Source organism: Phoca vitulina, unplaced genomic scaffold (genome assembly GCF_004348235.1).
Source record: "Phoca vitulina isolate PV1807 unplaced genomic scaffold, GSC_HSeal_1.0 scaffold94, whole genome shotgun sequence".
NCBI classification, from domain to species: Eukaryota; Metazoa; Chordata; class Mammalia; order Carnivora; family Phocidae; genus Phoca; species Phoca vitulina.
Window position 1 is genome coordinate 3241667 of NW_022589797.1, and position 18270 is coordinate 3259936.

Consider the following 18270-nt stretch of genomic DNA (forward strand, 5'->3'; position numbering starts at 1 on the left):
GGTATGGCTGGGCATATGAAAGGACTGATGAGGAAGGCAGGTCTGTGAAGGTGACCAGGCATTCACACCCCAATTTTAGAAGAGAAGGCACACTAGCAGGTTATCCTTAGAGAACAAGGTCTCCAGGCTTTCAGGCATGAAGCAAGAAGGCTGACACCATGATGGAAGGATCCCCTCCCCCAAACCTAAATCACAGGACCCACTGTTTGAGACTTTGAACCTCTCCTACAAGACTGACATTCTTTCTTCCCCTCCCATGGTCTGCTCTCTGACCTGTCCAGGACAGGATCCAGAGCTGCTTCACACAGACCCCTGCAATCAGGAGGGCTGCTTTCATCTCCAAGCCTGAATACAACCTCCCACTGCACCTCAGACTGGCACCACTGTTGAAAGGAACCAGCCCTGCCAGACAAGCCAGAGGGAATTCCAGAGATAAGAACTTGGGTCTCTGAAAAGCTCTGGCCCCATAAAGAACCTCCTGCTGAAAGAGAGGGTGGGCCTGGAAGGGGAAGGGATGCTATCACCTGATTCTCAGGGAGCAGTAATGTGGGGTCATGTCACCCACGGGATTCCTCCACGAATGGATCCCTTTAGTCCACATGTAAATTCTTGCCCAAGGCCACTGCTCAGTGGTGAATCTGCCAAACCCATGAGAAAGGAGCTTCCCCTTGCTGAGGGGGCCTGGGGCCCCTTTAGTGATCCGAGGGGTGTTAGCTCCCTGATGACCCCAAGCATCCTATCCAATCTCCTGAATCTCTTCCCTTTGCAGCACTAACCCCCATCCTCATCTTTCACTTGGATCACTCCCTATAGCTCTTTCCTGGGTCTCTTGCCTCAAAGTTAATCCTCCAATCCCTTCTATACACTCTGCTGGAGACACTGCTCTAGAACTGGGCGGGCAAACTAAGGTCCTTGGCCAAATCCAGCCTGCTGCCTGTTTTTGTACAACCCATGAGCTAAAAATCGTTTTAGCTGGGAAAAAAATGATATTGTAACATGAAAAATTGTATGCGATTCTAATTTCAGTGTCTATAAAATAAGGTATTGCTGGGACAGAGTCATGCTCATTTGCTTATGTATTGTCTGTGGCCACTTTGACATCACAATGGCAGAGTTGCGTAGCTGCAACAGAAACTCTAAGACTCACAAAGCCTAAAATATTTCCTATTTGGACCTTTACAGAAACCATTTGCTGACTCCCACTCTGGATCAAAAATCCAGTCATGCCATTCTCTGCTTAGGACCCTCCAGTGGCTCCTTGTGGTTCTCCACAGCTGACCCCTTCCTACCTCTCCAGCCTCATCACCTGTCCTTCCAGTTGTCTGCCCACTCTGAACAAATAACCGTTCTTCAACCCCACCACAAACCACATCCCTGGGCTTGTCTTACGCTATTTATCTTTCCTTGGCATGCTTCTCTTCTTCTTCTAATGGCAGACTACCATCTTAAGGCTCAGCCCAAATGTTTCCTCCCATTTCCCTTCTCCCAACCACGAGAACTAACCCATTCCTACCACATCACAGGAAACTCCTCTTATGGCTCTACTCAGCTTTTAATAACAGACTAATGACTTACTTGTAGATGACCAATTCCATTATAAATATTTGTTCAGGTATGTGTCCTCTGCTGGATTACTAACTGTGAAGAACAGGCCACAGCCCTAGCACAAGGCTGCATGTGGTGGGCACATAAGCATTCTCCAGAAGAGGTCTGTTTAGCATTCTATACTTTTACTTGGCTAATAGTATGGAGGAAGAAGATGCTTATATATTTTCCAGATACTAAGTATTTTTTTTTTTTTTTTAAGAGAGGGAGGGAGACAGAGAGAGGTGGGGGGGGAGGGGCAGAGGGAGGACAGACAGAATCTTAAGCAGCCTCCACACCCAGAGCAGAGCTCATCTCATAACCCTGAGATCATGACCTGAGCTGAAATCAAAAGTCAGAAGCTTAACGGACTGAGCTACCCAGGTGCCCCTCATTTTTTTTTTTTTTAAGTAAACTCTACACCCCACATGGGGCTTGAACTCATGACCCCAAAATTAGAGTCAGATGCTCTACCAGCTGAGCCAGTCAGGCACCCCCAAGTATCATTTATATAAACTTTTAGCATTCATGATAATATCAGGCACCTACATGTATCTGATCTCATTTAATCTTTACAACGACCCTGCTAAGGCAGGTGATACCTCCATTCCATCAAGTGGCGAGTTATGTGGCACAGCTGGCATCTAGAATGTCTCCTGCCTCCTGAATTCCGAGATGTTCTTCATGAGCAGGTCATCCATTGAACCACTGCTTCAAAGATGTAACAGATGCTTGTGGGCTTCCTGCTGTGTTTGGGGCCACTGACCCTGTGCTAAATGAGTCGAGAGAGAGGAGGTTTTGTAGTTTTCCATCTCCTCCCTCCAGTTGCTTCTTCTTGCTCCTGTACCTGCTGCCTCTCAAGGCAGATTGTCTGGGTCAGGACCAAGGGGTTGTCCTGCTCTTCCTATGAAAACTAAGCGCCAGTTTTGTGACGTCACTTCTGAAATCCGTTGCTCTGGGGCTCGGGCTTGCTCTGGACAAAGAAGTTGTTGCAAGTCTGGCCTCCAAGCTGGAAGGGTGCCACGGCAGAGAGGGCCAGACTAATGTTAACTGTCAATGCACCTGCCTTTACAAAGACTCAAGAATGCCTCCAGAGGGCTGCTGGGATAAGCCCTGGACTGTCCACATACTTCTGTGAATATTTAAACAGAAGTCCAGAGCTCAGAGACAAGGAGAGCCAATACAGCTGCTCCAAGCCTGGGAGAAAGCAACACAGGAAAGGTAAATCTACCTGAGACTCTTTCTCAACCAAAGAGGAGTTAGGGCTACACTGGTCAGTACACAGAGGCCACAGTGTGAACCTGGCAGGAGGAGGAGCTTGCTCTATGTCCTCTACCATCATAGCATATATAGCTAAACTGCAACAGGACAGGCTCGGTGATGTGGTATGAGCCACATCCCTGAACTCTAGAAAATGGAATTCTGTAAAGCACCCTGACCCCTTTTCTAGGTCTAGAACTGATGGCATTAAGAACCCCTAAGATAAATTCAGCCAGATAGACCTATGAGAGTTTTTGGCAAAAGACTCAGATAAGATAGCTAGGTTTTACACAACATGTGTGATTCTGGATGTGTTTGGTATTTTGGACTGAGAAGTTCACTTGTGTCTTTCCAAAGATTGTGATCAGTTTGGATTAATCCAAAAAATGAGGTGCAGCTAATGTTGCAGGCATTTTTAAGAGGAGGATGGATAATTGGGACAACTGAGGCTTTGACTAAGTGCCACTTTCAGGCTAAAATTCTGGTTTGTTCAAATCAAACTCAATGTTCCCCCGGCCCTCTGAGCAATCAGTGATGGTGGAGCCTCTGCAAATACATGACTGAATCACTAGCGACCATCTAGTCAGAGATCTGGCTGTACTGAAACACTTTATACAGACAGAAGAGAGGACAAGGGAATTTCTGACACACTCATGCTTTGGACGTATCAGTACAAGACAGTATGTGAGACTGTGTGTGAGTCCACCAGGCAGTTGGGAACAAGCATGATTTATCTGCTGGCAAACAAGTCTCCATCACACCTAATCATTCTTTTATCTAAGTGCATCTTGATCTTCTCAGTCCTGGACATCAAAGTAGTCAATTACTGGTTCCTTGGCTATTTTCTGTAAATTACTGCTTGCAGGATTCCTGAAAAGCAAACAAAGAATGATCAATCTTTTCTTGTTTGGGGGAAACAGACTGAAGTCTTCAGAAAGTTAAGGATCAGCTGATTTGCCATTTGCAAAGCTTTGATAAGATAGGGGGGCCCACATGAGCTGGGAACTATTAAAATTTGGTGATGGGCACACAAGGGTTCACTGTATTAACATATTCTCTACTCTAAAAGTTTTCCACAATAAAGTTTTATACAAAAATAAAGCAAACAAAGGGAAAAAAAGATAGCATGGCATAAACAGGCCAAACATCCCACATGGTTATGTTGAGGTAGTACTGGACATAGCTGTGGAATAACTGTGGAATACCTTCACATTTCCCAAACCACTGCCCACATGGATATGGAGCTGGGCTGACTAGAATCCAGGCCGTCTGCTCTCCAGGGGTGAAGCAGGGCTGGTCCTGGGGAACTACACTGATCTAGACAATTCTTGCCAAGGTTATGCCCAATGGGCAACACCTAGCTGTCCTGTCCAGTCTTCGGGAACACTGCTTGCTAAGGCCATCATGGTGACCCTGTAAACTGCCCTTCCCACCCTCCCAGAGGTTCTGTATAAGAGGTTCTGGTAGGGCTGCTGTGTGGAAGGCCAGGACAGCATTAGGGACCCTGCTGGGTTTCAGAGCAACTTTCAGCAATGCTGCCTCAGTCACAATAAGGGAAAAAGGGATGGTGCTCCTTCCCTGCTCCTAAGACTTGCTGCTTGCCAATGTGGTTTTCTTTTCTCTTTAAATCATGAAAATATGTTTTTGTTATAAAAATTATTTAAATCATACAGAAGTAGACAGGTCAAAACACAAAAGTCTCTACCTTCACTGCAACCCCGCCCACTAGCTGACTTTCACCTCCACAATAACTTTGTGAACCATGTGATGTTCCTAAATCCTCTGGTGTGACAGACTGAATCCACTTCCCAGTGTCACCACCTACACCATGGAAGTTATGTCCAGTGACTTTTCTCCAGAGGGGAAGTGGGCATTACGAACATCAAACTTGGGACCCCTCAGGCAGGAACAAATGTCTGACATCCCAGTCAAACCCTACTAATTTGAACAAAGCACCCCAAGGCCAGGCCTGAGAGGTCGCCAATGGCTGGTGGAGTCCCAGACAGTTCAGCCCCTGCTGGCTTCTCTGAATAGACAGGGCCTTTGGAAAGCAGCTGAAGGATCCTTACTTGTCTGTCTGATGTCTGTGATGAGGAATTGGTGGTGGAGGTCGTGACTGCATTTCCCTTTCAAGGACACATGTCAGCGTGCTAGGAGGACAAATGGACTTCCCTCTGATAAAAGTCAGAACACAAAGTATTGAAAAGTGAGAATTGTTTGTGGAGACAGGCAGACTGCTGGAAATCCAGTCATGACTTTCACTGTGCTGCTGCTGAGGGCTCTGATGTGACCCATCCCCTCTCAGGCATGGTCACCTTCATTTAACCCTCGTCCTTCCACTCACCTCTGCCTGGGCCTGTTAACTGCTCCCTCTCATCCCATGCTCAAGTTTTCTTCATTGGTAAGGACCTACTCTGTCAGGTTCTGACAGTGATCCTAGATCCTCCCTGTCACTTCCCAGCTCACACTGCAGCCTCAGTTTCTTCTACTGGCAAACACTGTTTACGGGGGATGCCCTGAATCAGAGTCCAGCATTTTTTGCTTTCATCATGCCGGAGGACAAGGGAAAAAGGGACAGACAGATGGGATGGGCAGGCACTCAAGCCAGGCCCTCAGAGTCTGTTCCCTGGGCCTGAGGAAATGCTGCCTCCAGTGTTGCTCATGAATCAGGGCAGACAAGAGCCTTGTGTGTCTTTAGGCATGTCTGTCCTGGGGACTGAAGCATGGGCTTTGCTCTCTGGTTCAGACCTTTAGATCAGACCTTCTGATCATGTCAGAAAGGCTAGCCCAGAAACAGATTTTCTATCTATTCTTCTAGGAGAGGAATTAAGGCAAGCAAATGTTGGTAGACCTTGCTTCCGAGGTTCAGCTTGCTGAAATGAGCATTCCTCCTGTGATGGCAAGATCAACCCACCTGACTGCAGTGACCACGACATTGCGCTTTGGTTCACTGTCATAGCTCACGCTCTCCAGGCCATACACTTGGGCCAGGTCGTGGATGATCCGGCGGTGGTCTCTGTTCATGGGAGGGAAGCAGTGGCTCTTCTTACTATTCTTTCCCTGTATTGAGGGAAAAGATGACTGATTGATAAAATCATCCTGCAAACAGAATATACTTACGAAGGTCCAAAACAGCTGGGTCAACAAAGAGGTGGCTGAGTTTTAGAGGCCCACAGCATACAGGATTTTGCTGGCTGCTAAGCAAGCCGAGGGGTTTGGGAGGATGAGGTCTGATGCACTTACTTCATCTATTCTTTGAGCCACAATAGTAGCAGCTGGCCAGGGTTAGGGATCAAGAGTAAGTGAAAAGAAACTAGGTGGACAGTACAATGGTTCCTCCTAACGGGCTGGTAACTGGGGAGTAAGTGATATACCCAAGAAATGACTAAATAAATTGAAGACATAAAACAAGACAGTCTTATTTCTTATAAAAATATATTCTACACTAAAAATCATGAGTGTGCAGGTACAGACACACTAGCAGGGAAATACATTTGCACAGGTTTCCTAGTTAGAGAGGAACAATGATCCCATTTTTTCCTTCAGGTTAGTATCCTGGGAAGTGGGAACAGAAGGAAGGAAGGGAGGAAGAGCAGGGGCTAAGGGAGATGGTGGGAAGGAAATCCACCTTCATTAGATATGGAACTAATACAGGCATCTCATCCTCATTCACGGTCCCCACGGAATAAAGAGGGAGCCACCCTGAGGTTGGCTGCTTCTGACTAAATTAAAGACTTTTCCCTTAAAGCTATCTCCAGGACAAGGGCTCTAGTCATTCAACTTTTGATCCTTACCCAAGGGTTTTCCACTCTGCCTGGGGGGTAATAAAGAACCAGTGTGCCCTATCATACAACAGCCCCCCAGAGACTATGTCTTCCTAAGTACCCAACAGTCATTCAGCTGTCACTACTGAATGCCTCTGGCTTTCCAGAGCTTCTTCACCCAATCTTAGCCACTGAGCTAAGATTTTTTATTTATGCTGAATTTGATGGAGCATATCTTTGCTGAACCAGGGCAAGGCTTCCATGGATGTTATAATGGCTGGGCTTTTGGGAAAGATAAGTATCGTCAAGAAGTTGTGACATTTTCCTGTAACTACTCTACACTGATGGTGTTTCTGGGACTTGATTTTTTTTTTTTTTTTTAATCAAGCTAGCCTTAGAGACATGTCCAGTTGGATGTTTTGACTTCAACCTTATTCACGGCCTCCACAAGGGCTTCCATTTCTTTTTCAATGTCACTGACAAACTTTAAATCCTTCCTGAAATGAGAAATCACCACAGTTAATTTCATCTGTTCCTGCTCTTTGAGACTCCCTTCCACCCACACTCTCTGCCCTAACCTGCAGACAATGAACAATGTGGGCAGAAAAATGGCAAAGGTCAGGAATTGTCAGATAACAGAATACTGACTGTGAATAACAAAGGAAGAGAAAAAGAAAACAAGTATGAGAAAGGAGATGATGGGAAGGAGAAAGAGCTGTCTGGAGGGTCAGGACACAGGAGGAAAATAACAGCTATTACTGCCCAAGTGAGGGCCCATGTCGGCAGCCAGAGATCTCTCAGGTCAGGCTAGTCCAAGCCCTAGAGAGCCCCAAACTTCTACTACAGGGTCCACACACCCACACCCCATGCTCAATTCTTCAAGGGGACAATTGTGAGAAACCAAGAAAGGATTTTTATTAAGCATCATATAATCTCTTATAATAGATATATAAACTTTAACTGGCTCAATCACAGAGGAGTACGTATTAGTTACTACCACTTAAAAGACCAAACACTCTTGTAAGCCAAAATTAAGAAAGCTGGTAACAAGTTACATACATACCTGGCATCGTCTTTTAAACTGTCACTGAATTTTGACCCTGAAGAACGTACATTGAAAGGATCAGAATCCTCACTAATATGAAATGCCTCTGCTAACCGCCTGAAAATAAGAGAGAAATAAGTAAATAAAAGGAAAGGGGAGGAAAACTTCTTATAGTAACACAGAGTGCCCACCATGTCCTAAGTTCTTTATACATTAATGATGCCATTTTGGCAAACCCAATTATTAAGGAAGGAATAACAACAACTTGGGACAAGATATGAGTTTGTCTTCCTAGAATAAAATAAACAAGACAAATCTATGTGGGTCTGAGTGAACCAAATGGGCTGACACTGGCAGCTTGGGTTATCTGGTGAAGGGAAGGGGGGTGGGGAATGAGAGCACTGGGAGTGGTCAGTGGGGGATGGCAGTCTCTGAGGTTTTACCTAAACATCAGATACATAAAGTAGACACATAAACATTAAAATTAGAATCACCTTACAGAAAATCTGCAAAATAAAGGGAAGAATTCCATTAACAACCTATGCACTATATTTTATTACACTTCCTTTCAGATTTTTTTCCCTTTAAGTCATTGCAATTAGGGTATATAAAACTTGGCATCTGGGGCACCTGGGTGGCTCAATCAGTGGAGCATGTGACTTGTGATCTCCAGGTTATAAGTTCGAGCCCCAAGTTGGGTGCAGAGATTACTTAAAAATAAAATCTTAGGGCGCCTGGGTGGCTCAGTCAGCTGGGCATCTACCTTCAGCTTGGGTTGTGATCCCAGGGTCCTGGGATCAAGTCTCGTATCGGGCTCCTTGCTCGGTGGCGAGCCTGCTTCTCCCTCTGCCTCTGCTTGTGCTCTCTTTCTCGCGCTCTCAAATAAATAAATAAATCTTAAAAAAAAACTTAAAGAAAAAAAAACCTGAAAAACCCCAACTTGGCACCTTTTTTCACCTATCATTATATGATTGGCATTTCTCATATTACTATTTGTTTTTCACATTTACTGTTTCTTGTTTTTTTGGGTTTTTTTTTCAAAGATTTTATTTATTTGACAGAGAGAGACACAGTGAGAGAGGGAACACAAGCAGGGGGAGTGGGAGAGGGAGAAGCAGGCTTCCCGCCAAGCAGAGGGCCCAATGTGGGGCTCGATCCCAGGACCCTGGGACCATGACCTAAGCCGCAGGCAGACGCTTAATGACTGAGCCACCCAGGCACCCCACACATTTACTGTTTTAATAGCTACATAATCTTCTAATTATGTATATACCAGAATTTACTTAAACATTCCCTAGTTTCTGGGCGCCTGAGTGGCTCGGTTGAGCAACTGCCTTCGGCTCAGGTCATGATCCTGGAGTCCCTGGATCAAGTCCCGCATCGGGCTCCCTGCTCAGCGGGGAATCTGCTTCTCCCTCTGACCCTCCCCCCTTTCATGTGCTCTCTCTCTCATTCTCTCTCTCTCAAATAAATAAAATCTTAAAAAAAAAAAATTCCCTAGTTTCTTTAACAGTTCCCCAGTTTCTGAATATTTTAAGTGACACAATATCACTGGGCAAAAAACTTTTAAGGTTATTTCTCTTGGAAATATTTCCAGTTGTGAGATTACCAGGTAAGATGGTATGGATGTCAGACTCATGAGCAACACAGTCTGAGAGCTTTCCACAACTGCCCATTTGTGTTTTGACTGCCAGTGGAAGAGTCTCATGGCACCTCATCAACACCCAGTTATGTCTTTCTTTTATAAAGAGAGATAAAATTCAGCTTAGCACTTAGTACAATTTTTGCTCACACTGAGAAAAGGGTCTCTTGCAAGTTTAATGCCCGTAAGAATCTGGTTTAAGCTTAATTTTGAAATTTTCAAGAGAAATTCTTGAGAGATCTTTTTGATGTTTTGACAAATTTAAACACTTATTAATAAAACATATCTGTGGGCTGAATTTGGCCTGCCAGTTTTTCATTTCTTGCAATAAAATATATGTTTGCAACTTTACTTTTTTTTTTTTTAAGATTTTATTTATTTGTCAGAGAGACAGAGCACACAAGCAGGGAAAGCGGCAGGCAGAGGGAGAAGCAGGCTCCCTGCTGAGCAAGGAGCCTGATGTGGGACTCGATCCCAGGACCCTGGGACCATGACCTGAGCCAAAGGCAGACGCTTAACCAACTGAGCCACTCAGGCGTCCCTGTTTGCAACTTTTTTTTTTTTTTGATTGTTAATCTTTTATTATTATATACCTTAATAGTGGAATAAATGATTGTGGTCAGTACATGTATGAAAATTATGAACACCGTGGTTTAGACTACTTTGCAGGACTTGTTTTATATTCCCCCCCTTTTTTCCTTCAGAATGATTCCTAAGCATCAATGTTTCGTGGTGCTTCTAGCAAGTCTTTTGCTTCATTTCTTTTGGTTGCTAAGTAAGGAGATCCACCTTTATCTGGGTGATTCAAAATCATGATTCTCCTATGAGCTGTTCTAATCTTGGCCTTGCCAGCAGATGGGCTTATACCCAAAGTAAGACTAGCTTCTCGCCTACTCATTTTCTGTTTAAATCCTCCTTTATAGTAGGATGAAAGGCTAGGAGTGGAAATCTTCTTTGCCGTTTCTGTGATTACTTGTTCTAAAGGCTTCCAGATTTGAAATGCATAGCGACCTGCAAATGCAAGAGCTGCAACACCCAGTCCTACAGCTATCAAACTTCTTGCCAGTCCCTGGTCCACGTCCGTGTCCGGCCGTTTGGTCGCCGGCGGCGAGTACTCGGTGTAGCGCAGACCCTCGCCAGCAGCGGCCACGCCACCATGGGCAGCCATGGCAATGCGACGTGGGGAGACTCGGTGCACCGCAGCGTCGCCTGTTTGCAACTTTAGATGGTACTTTTTTAAGATTTAATTTTTTAATTTTTCTTTTTTAAAAGATTTTATTTATTTATTTGACAGAGAGAGAGAGAGAGAGAGAGAGCACAAGCAGGGAGCGGCAGGTAGAGGGAAAGGGAGAAAAGCAAGCTCCCTGCTGAGCAAGGAGCCCGATGCGGGGCTCGATCCCAGGACCCTGGGATCACAACCTAAGCCAAAGACAGACGCTTAACTGACAGAGCCACCCAGGCGCCCCTGAGATTTTTAATTTTTAAGAAATAATCTCTACACCTAACATGGGGCTCGAACTCACAACGCTGAGATCAAGAGTTGCATGCTCTACTGATTGAGCCAGTTGGGCACCTCATATTTTTTTTTAAATTGGCATTTTTTTCCCCCCTAGGTCAGTGGGTATTTAAGAAAGAATCTCTATATAGTGAGGACCATCATAGGTTATCACTCTAAGATGGAGGAGAAATTCAAAAGGCCTTCAAAAACAGAGAGCCAGTTAGTTCTTCTTCTTCTTCTTAAGATTTTATTTATTTGAGAGAGAGAGAGGGGGAGAGAGAGAGCACAAGTGGGGGAGAGGGAGAGGCAGGCTCCCTGCCAAGCAGGGAGCCCGATGCACGGCTCGATCCCAGGACCCTGGGATCATGACCTGAGCTGAAAGCAGAGGCTTAACCGACTGAGCCACCCAGGCGCCCCAAGAGAGCCAGTTCTGTCACTGTTTCCACAGATTTTTTAAGAAAATTAAAGCTTTAAAAGAATACATGACTTGCCGAAGGTCACATAGCTAAGTGATTTGTGAAGGCAGGATTCAAATCCAGGCAAACTGACTCTAGTCTACTATATAATACTGTCTCTCAACTACACAAAGGTGCATTTCCATGCTTTAGAGGCCTTCTGTGTATTCACTACAGCATTTCTGAATACTCATAACTCAGTTCACATTTTGCAGCTGAGAACATTGTTGACTGATGGTTCTTAAAGGTCAAGAGTTTTGAACAGCAGTTATTATAGAGTTACCAAGGGAAATTTGGGCAGTGCTATTATTTATTATATACCTCCTACACATTTAGCCACTTAAAGAGGTACTGTTAATAATAGTGGAAAATCAAATTTCAAGATAAAATAGGACTATACTTTGGCTGCATTTGTCTAGCTATTTAACTTGAGAAATTTTCAAAGTGACAAAGTATCATTTTATAATGATAAAACCACTGTAAATTCAAAATATTGTAAGTCAAAAATGCATTTAATACATCTAACCTACCTTAAATGTGCTCAGAACACTTACCTTAGGTTACAGTTGGGTAAAATCATCTTATATAAAGCCCATTTTATTTTTTAAGATTTTATTTATTTATTTGAGAGAGTGTGTGTGTGTGCATGCACGCACATGCAAGAATGGGGGAAGGGGCAGAGGGAGAGGGAGAGAATCTCAAGCAGATTCCCCACTGAGTGCAGAGCCTGACATGGGGCTCGACCCCATGACCCTGAGATCATGACCTGAGCTGAAACCAAGAGTTGGACACTCAACCGACTGAGCCACCCAGGCACTCCACAAAGTCTATTTTATAATTAAGTGTTGAACATCTCATGTAATTTACTGAACAGTGTACTGAAAGTGAAAAACAGAATGGCTGTATGGGTACAGAATGGTTCTAAGTGTATGGGTTGTTTACCCTTGTGATTGCATGGCTGCCTGGGAGCTGCAGTTTGCTGTCGCTGCCCAGTATCATAAGAGATCATTATACTGAATATTGCTAGCCTGAGAGAAGATCAAAATTTGAGGTATGGTTTCTACTAAATGTGTACTGCTTTTGTACCATTGTGAATTTGAAAAATTGTAAGTTAATCACTGTAAGTTGGGGACTGTCTGTATACACCAGTTCACCTAAATTCTCCAATTGTTAACATTTAGAGGGCTATACCTTTTTATCAATCTCTGTTAGAACCAGGAAGTCTGCTGGTCACTGAATAAATGCCCCTTAATCTAATAAAGAGTATCCTCAAATAACTAACAGAAAACATCATATTTAGTGGTGAGATATTCAAAGCTGCCTGATGTCAGGAATGTCTATTATTACCACCTTCTATTCAACACTGTACTGGAGGCTCTAGCCAGTGCAATAAGGCAAGAAAAAGAAAAAAGTTAAGAACTGTAAAGAAATAAAACTACTATTATTGGAAGAGGGCATGAAATAGTAAGTGAATTTAGCAAGTGAATACAGGTCAACAAACATCAATTCTATTTCTGTACACCAGCAATAGGCAATTAGAAAATTATTTTTTTTTTAGAAAATTAAAATTTAAAAGTGATAGAGGAAGGGAGAGGAGAAGGGGTAGCTGAGTAAAAAAAAAAAAAAAAAAAGTGATACAAGAAAAATTACCATTTAAAAAGGTGTCAAAAAACACCAAAAGCAAGGAACAAGTCTACTGAAAGATGTGCAAAATCTGTACACAGAAAACTATAAAGTATTACTGAGAGAAATCAAAGAAGACAGGAATAAATGGAAGGATATACTTTGCTCGTGGATTAAGAGACTTAATATAAAAACGTCAAATCTCCCCCAATTGATCTATAAATTAAATACCAATTCAATAAAAATCTTAGTAGGTTTTTTGGCAGATATTGATAAGCTCACTCTATAAAGTTTAAATGGAAATGCAAATGCCCAAGAATAGCCAAGTTAATCTTGAAGAACCATGCTTGAAGAGATATACTATCAGATATTAGGACCTTTATTGTGGGGCACCTGGGTGGCTCAGCCGTTAAGTGTCTGCCTTCGGGTCAGGTCATGATGCTAGGGTCCTGGGATCAAGCCACACATTGGGCTCCCTGCTCAGTGGGAAGCCTGCTTCTCCTTCTCCCACTCCCCCTGCTTGTGGTTCCCTCTCTCGCCGTCTCTCTCTCTGTCAAAGAAATAAATAAAATCTTTAAAAAAAAACAAAACACCTTTATTCTTATAAAGGTACCACAATTAAGAGAGTGTGACACTAGTGTGATGGAAGAGAAGGAACTCAGCAATAGATTCACACATAATATGAATACATGATTTAAGACAAATGGCGCTGGAAAGACTGGGAAAAGAACATCTTGGTAACAGTACTGGTCACATGGATATTCACATGGAAAAAAACTGAACTGTGAACTCTCCTTAAACTATGCTCAAAAAAATCAGTCCAGGGCGCCTGGGTGGCTCAGTCGGTTAAGCGTCTGCCTTTGGCTCAGGTCATGATCCCAGGGTCCGGGGATCGAGCCCCATGTTGGGCTCCCTGCTCAGTGGGAAGCCTGCTTCTCCCTCTCTCCCTCTGCCTGCTGCTCTACCTACTTGTGCTCTCTCTCTCTCTGTCAAATAAATAAATAAATAAATCTTAAAAAAAAAATCAGTCCAGTCAACTGTAGATCTAAACATGACAGGAAAAATGATACAGCTTCTAGACAATAAGAGTATAATCATGACCTCAGGATAGACAAATACTCCTTAAACAGGACATAAAAAACATTAGTCACTAAGGAAAAGATTGATAAACTGGACTACATTAAAATTAGAAACTTCTGCTTATCAAAAGATACCATTAAGAGAGTGAAAACTGAAAGCACGAAGTACAGGAAAATACAATATATAAAACCAACAAAGGATTCATACCCAAAATACATAAAAAACTCCTACTAATCAATATAAAAAAGACAATACAATTACAAAATAAGCAAAAAAGTTGAACAGGCACTTCACAAAAAGGGATATCCAAATTGCCAATAAACATACAAAAAGTATTCAACCTCACTAGTCATCAGGGAAATATAAACTAAAAGTTCAATGACATCCAGATATACATTCACAAGAATAGATTAAAATTTAAAAGACCCAACAATTCTAAGAGCTAATATAAGTGTAGAGCAATGGAAACTATTACCCTGCTGGTGGGAGTATAATATAATACAACCATTTTGGATACCACTGTGTAGAGCTGACTAAAGCGGAACATATGAATACCCTATTAATCGGTAATTCTACTCCTAAGTTTGTAACTAACAGAAGTGAGTATTTATATACAGCAAAGGGAATATACGGATGTTCTTAACAGAGCATTATTTGTAATAGCCCAATACTGATAACCACACACATACCTATTAATGGTAGAATGATAAATTATAATATCTTAACATAGTAAAATATCATGGAGGAATGCAAATGAACGAAGTATTGCTACATGCAACAAGAGGAATATCACAAATGTAATTAAAGAAGCCAGACAAAAATAATACCAACTATAAGATTTCATCATTTATATAAAGTTCAAAACAGACAACACTAATCTAAAGTGTTAGAAGTCAGGATAGACATTTTATCTTTGTACGAAAGATACATTTTACCTGTGTACGAAAGTGTTCTGGCAATTTTCTATTTCTTGACCTGGGTGCTGACTACACCACTGTATTTACTTTGTGATGACTTCTGTACACTTCTGAACTTTCTATATGTACGTTATACTTCAACATAAAGGTCATTAAAAAAATTTTTAGCTTCTTATCTCAATTGGAATCAGGAAGTCTGCCAGTCAGTGAATAAGTATGCTGTGACATGTGATGTTATACCATGCCCCAAACCAACAAGCTCATGTTTCAGAAATATGCTGAAATCACCTAAGTGGTTTATCCTTAGACATTTCAATTCCTGATGATCGAATTTCTCTTGATCTCCAATAGCAGCAGAAGACTCAGAGCAGGTGCTGAATGAATGCTTGAAAGGTCGCTCCCTCCTATTAATTTCACAGAGCTCAAAAACAAGTAGATAAAAAGCAGTTGAAATGACTTACTTTTTCCTTTCCAAGGCTAAACACTCCTCATCACACTCCAGCCTTGAGAAACAAATGAAAAAGATAAAGTCAGGGCACAGATTTTCACAGCTCCTACCCAGCAATAAGTTCTTTGTCAACCTGGAAACAGAGCAGACTCTGGCCAAAATAGGGTTGCATGAGGTCCCTCTCAAGGACAGGTGGGTGGGTCTCTGGTTATGGGAATCAAATCTAGGAGTCCTCAGAAGGGCCTCAAAGTGTCCCCAATGTCCCAATGTCCTAATGACCTTCTGACAGCCCCACCCCCCTCTCTTGACACAGATGGTTCTCTGTGGGTTGGGCTGGACACATCTAGGTCTCTGCTCCCTCTGGCTACTGTTTGAAGAGAGGCCTGGAAAAGTCTCCTCTGGTCATAGCTATATCCTGAGTAAGATTCGTGGGATTGGAGTGAGTGTAGTCTCTTAACATCAAATGTCTGTTGGAACATCTACTGTGTGTGCAAGGCTTTGCTCTGGGAGATTGAGACAAATGAATGGTTCCTGCCCTCTGGAAATTAATTCTAACAGAAGACATACATTTTAAAAATTACCTGGCTTGGTGAATTTCCTTCTTAGTAATTAATTTGCTGATTTCCACTGAATCTCCAAGCTGCATGTCTGTTATTTTAGAGGCTATGGAAATAGCAGCTATTCTGAAGTATAAAAAAGAAAGGGAAGAAAAGGCATTGAAGTTCGTAAGAATGTCCTAGTACTAGGTATACAGAAGACTTCTTTCTTTCTTTTTTTTTTTTTTTTAAAGATTTTATTTATTTATTTGACAGAGAAAGATAGCGAGAGCAGGAACACAAGCAGGGGGAGTGGGAGAGGGAGAGGGAGAAGCAGGCTTCCTGCTGAGCAGGGAGCCTGATGTGGGACTCGATCCCAGGACCCTGGGATCATGACCTGAGCCGAAGGCAGACGCTTAACGACTGAGCCACCCAGGCGCCCACAGAAGACTTCTTTCAAACTGAACCTACCACTGGACAATTGTGGGCCTCAGAAACCCACCTACTATGAACTACCCGTACGTTTATGTCATATCTCCTCAAATAGATTCTAAGCAGCTCCAGTAGAAGCAATGAGATAGTCTATTCAATCCCCCTTAAATATCCAGGCCTATGCCTGGCATTCAGTAAATAGTCAAACCCACTGATGTCAAAGTCACTCTGATGTCTTCGTACTCCAAAAACTGTATCTCCATGACACATCTCTGCATGTAATCAGAGACAAACACAACCATCCATCCCTAATAGCTTCTCCTTACTGAGATCCCTTTCTGGCTACCCAGTCCCAGGATTTCAGGAGGCTGCAAAGACAATTCAGAGAACAGTCAGAAACCCCCACTACAGAGGAGGAGCACAGAACTTGGTCCCGGTTGTGCCACCACAAGTGGTGGGACATTAAAGCAATTCATGCAACTTCAGGACATCATCCCTTCTGATCCCTTGGTGTCCTAAGACCAGAAGGGAGAGAGAGAAAGAAAGAAAGGAGGAAAAATAAAAAGGTTATTTTACAAATGAAAGTTAGGGAAGGAAAGGGACACAAAGCAGTACTTTTTCTTTGAACCAGAAAAACTAGATTCTGGAAAATTTATTTATTTATTTTTTGTTTTTTTAGGAAATCTTATTTTAAAAAACTTTCCAGGGGGCACCTGGGTGGCTCAGTCGGTTAAGTCTGATTCTTGATTTTGGCTCAGGTCGCATGATCTCAGGGTCATGGGATTGAGCCCTGCGTCGGGCTCCACGCTCAGCAGGGTACGTATGCTTAAGATTTTCTCTCCCTCCACCCCTCCCACCACCCACAGCTTGTGCACACTCTTTCTTTTCTTTTTTAAAAAATATCTATTTATTTATTTGAGAGAGAGAGAGCAAGCGCACAAGTGGGAGGGAGAGGGAATCTGAAGCAGACCCCACACTGAGTGCAGAGCCTGACTTAGGGCTCTATCCCGTGACCACGAAATCATGACCTGAGCTGAAACCAAACGCTTAACCGACTGAGCTACCCAGGTGCCCCTGCACAAGCTTTTTCTAAAAAAAAGAAAAAATTTTCCAAACTTGACAAAAGTTGCAAGGATTTGACAATAAACACATGTATACACATGTGTACCTTCCGTAGACTGAGATCCACCACTGTTAACATTTAAGTAGCACTAACCTTTGATAAGTACTGGATGCTTCGGAGCAAATCATCATCTCTTTCCTTCGTCCACATTCACACTGCAGCTCTATCTGAAATAAGATTAACATGGAGGGACTTTTAGCACATGGAAACCATGTGAATAGGCAGGTTTCACTTTTAAAGCCTCTCTCAAATCCAGCCATGGCAGAGAATACAGCCAGTGAGTGGCTACCCTTCAGGATGGAGGAAGCTAACCATGCACACAAACTGACAATGTGGTAGTGGACACACTAGGAGAACTGTTCACTCTACAGTGACTCTTTCTGGGAACTACTCCTGTCCTTAACCCTACCTGAAGGGGCAGGCCTAGAATGAAGTTTTTACCACTGAACCTGGCCAAGACCACCCAAAGCCTAATCAAGTCCACCTCATCAGTCTGCTTTCATCTCCTCAGGGAGGCCTTGCTTAGATCCCTTGGACCAGGCTAAGTCGCCCACTCACATGCCCTCACAGCACCCTCTACAAGGGTGTAACTTCTTGTTCACCACAGTCATAATTCATTATCTATTATCTGTCCCATCTAATTGAAGGGACTTTGTGTCTCCTGCTCACTGGTATAGCCCTAGCACCTAGCAAAACATCCTGCACAGAACACTTATATATTTGTTGAATAAATGGAGCAGGCAATCGGAGTCTCTCTTGAGAATCTGCTCTAAGGGAGAGAGACAGAGACTGTTGTCAGGTGGCAGTGGGCACCTCCTGAACTAAAAGGCCATTTCAAACTGGGCAGACAGAAATCTGTGTAA

At 43.1% G+C, this 18270-nt stretch overlaps 2 protein-coding genes across 5 annotated transcripts in view; both read right to left on the bottom strand.

Moving 5' to 3' along the window:
- Nucleotides 1–2039: 2039 nt before the first annotated feature.
- Nucleotides 2040–18270, bottom strand: part of NFX1 (nuclear transcription factor, X-box binding 1) — a 74229-nt gene continuing 57998 nt past the window's right edge. For 2 of the 4 annotated variants that reach the window (XM_032396786.1, XM_032396785.1), the window contains exons 17-24: nt 17501–17574; nt 15898–15999; nt 15330–15371; nt 7672–7770; nt 7039–7105; nt 5759–5904; nt 4914–5018; nt 2040–3714 (exon numbers count right to left, since the gene is read on the bottom strand). In XM_032396786.1, the coding sequence (XP_032252677.1) occupies nt 3642–3714; nt 4914–5018; nt 5759–5904; nt 7039–7105; nt 7672–7770; nt 15330–15371; nt 15898–15999; nt 17501–17574 (708 nt within the window). In that variant the 3' untranslated portion in view covers nt 2040–3641. Of the gene's footprint in view, nt 3715–4913; nt 5019–5758; nt 5905–7038; nt 7106–7671; nt 7771–15329; nt 15372–15897; nt 16000–16305; nt 16800–17500; nt 17575–18270 lie in introns of those variants that run through there. The other 2 variants (XM_032396787.1, XM_032396788.1) reach the window with 2 other exon arrangements.
- LOC116627115 (dnaJ homolog subfamily C member 15-like) lies at nt 9841–10570 on the bottom strand. The gene has a single exon (XM_032396789.1). It carries the CDS (start codon nt 10461–10463, stop codon nt 10008–10010), a length of 456 nt encoding a protein of 151 aa, XP_032252680.1. The 5' UTR covers nt 10464–10570; the 3' UTR covers nt 9841–10007.

Coding starts and splice junctions, on each gene's coding strand:
- LOC116627115 (XM_032396789.1), bottom strand. CDS start 10,463: ATGGCTGCCCATGGTGGCGTGGCCGCTGCTGGCGAGGGTCTGCGCTAC.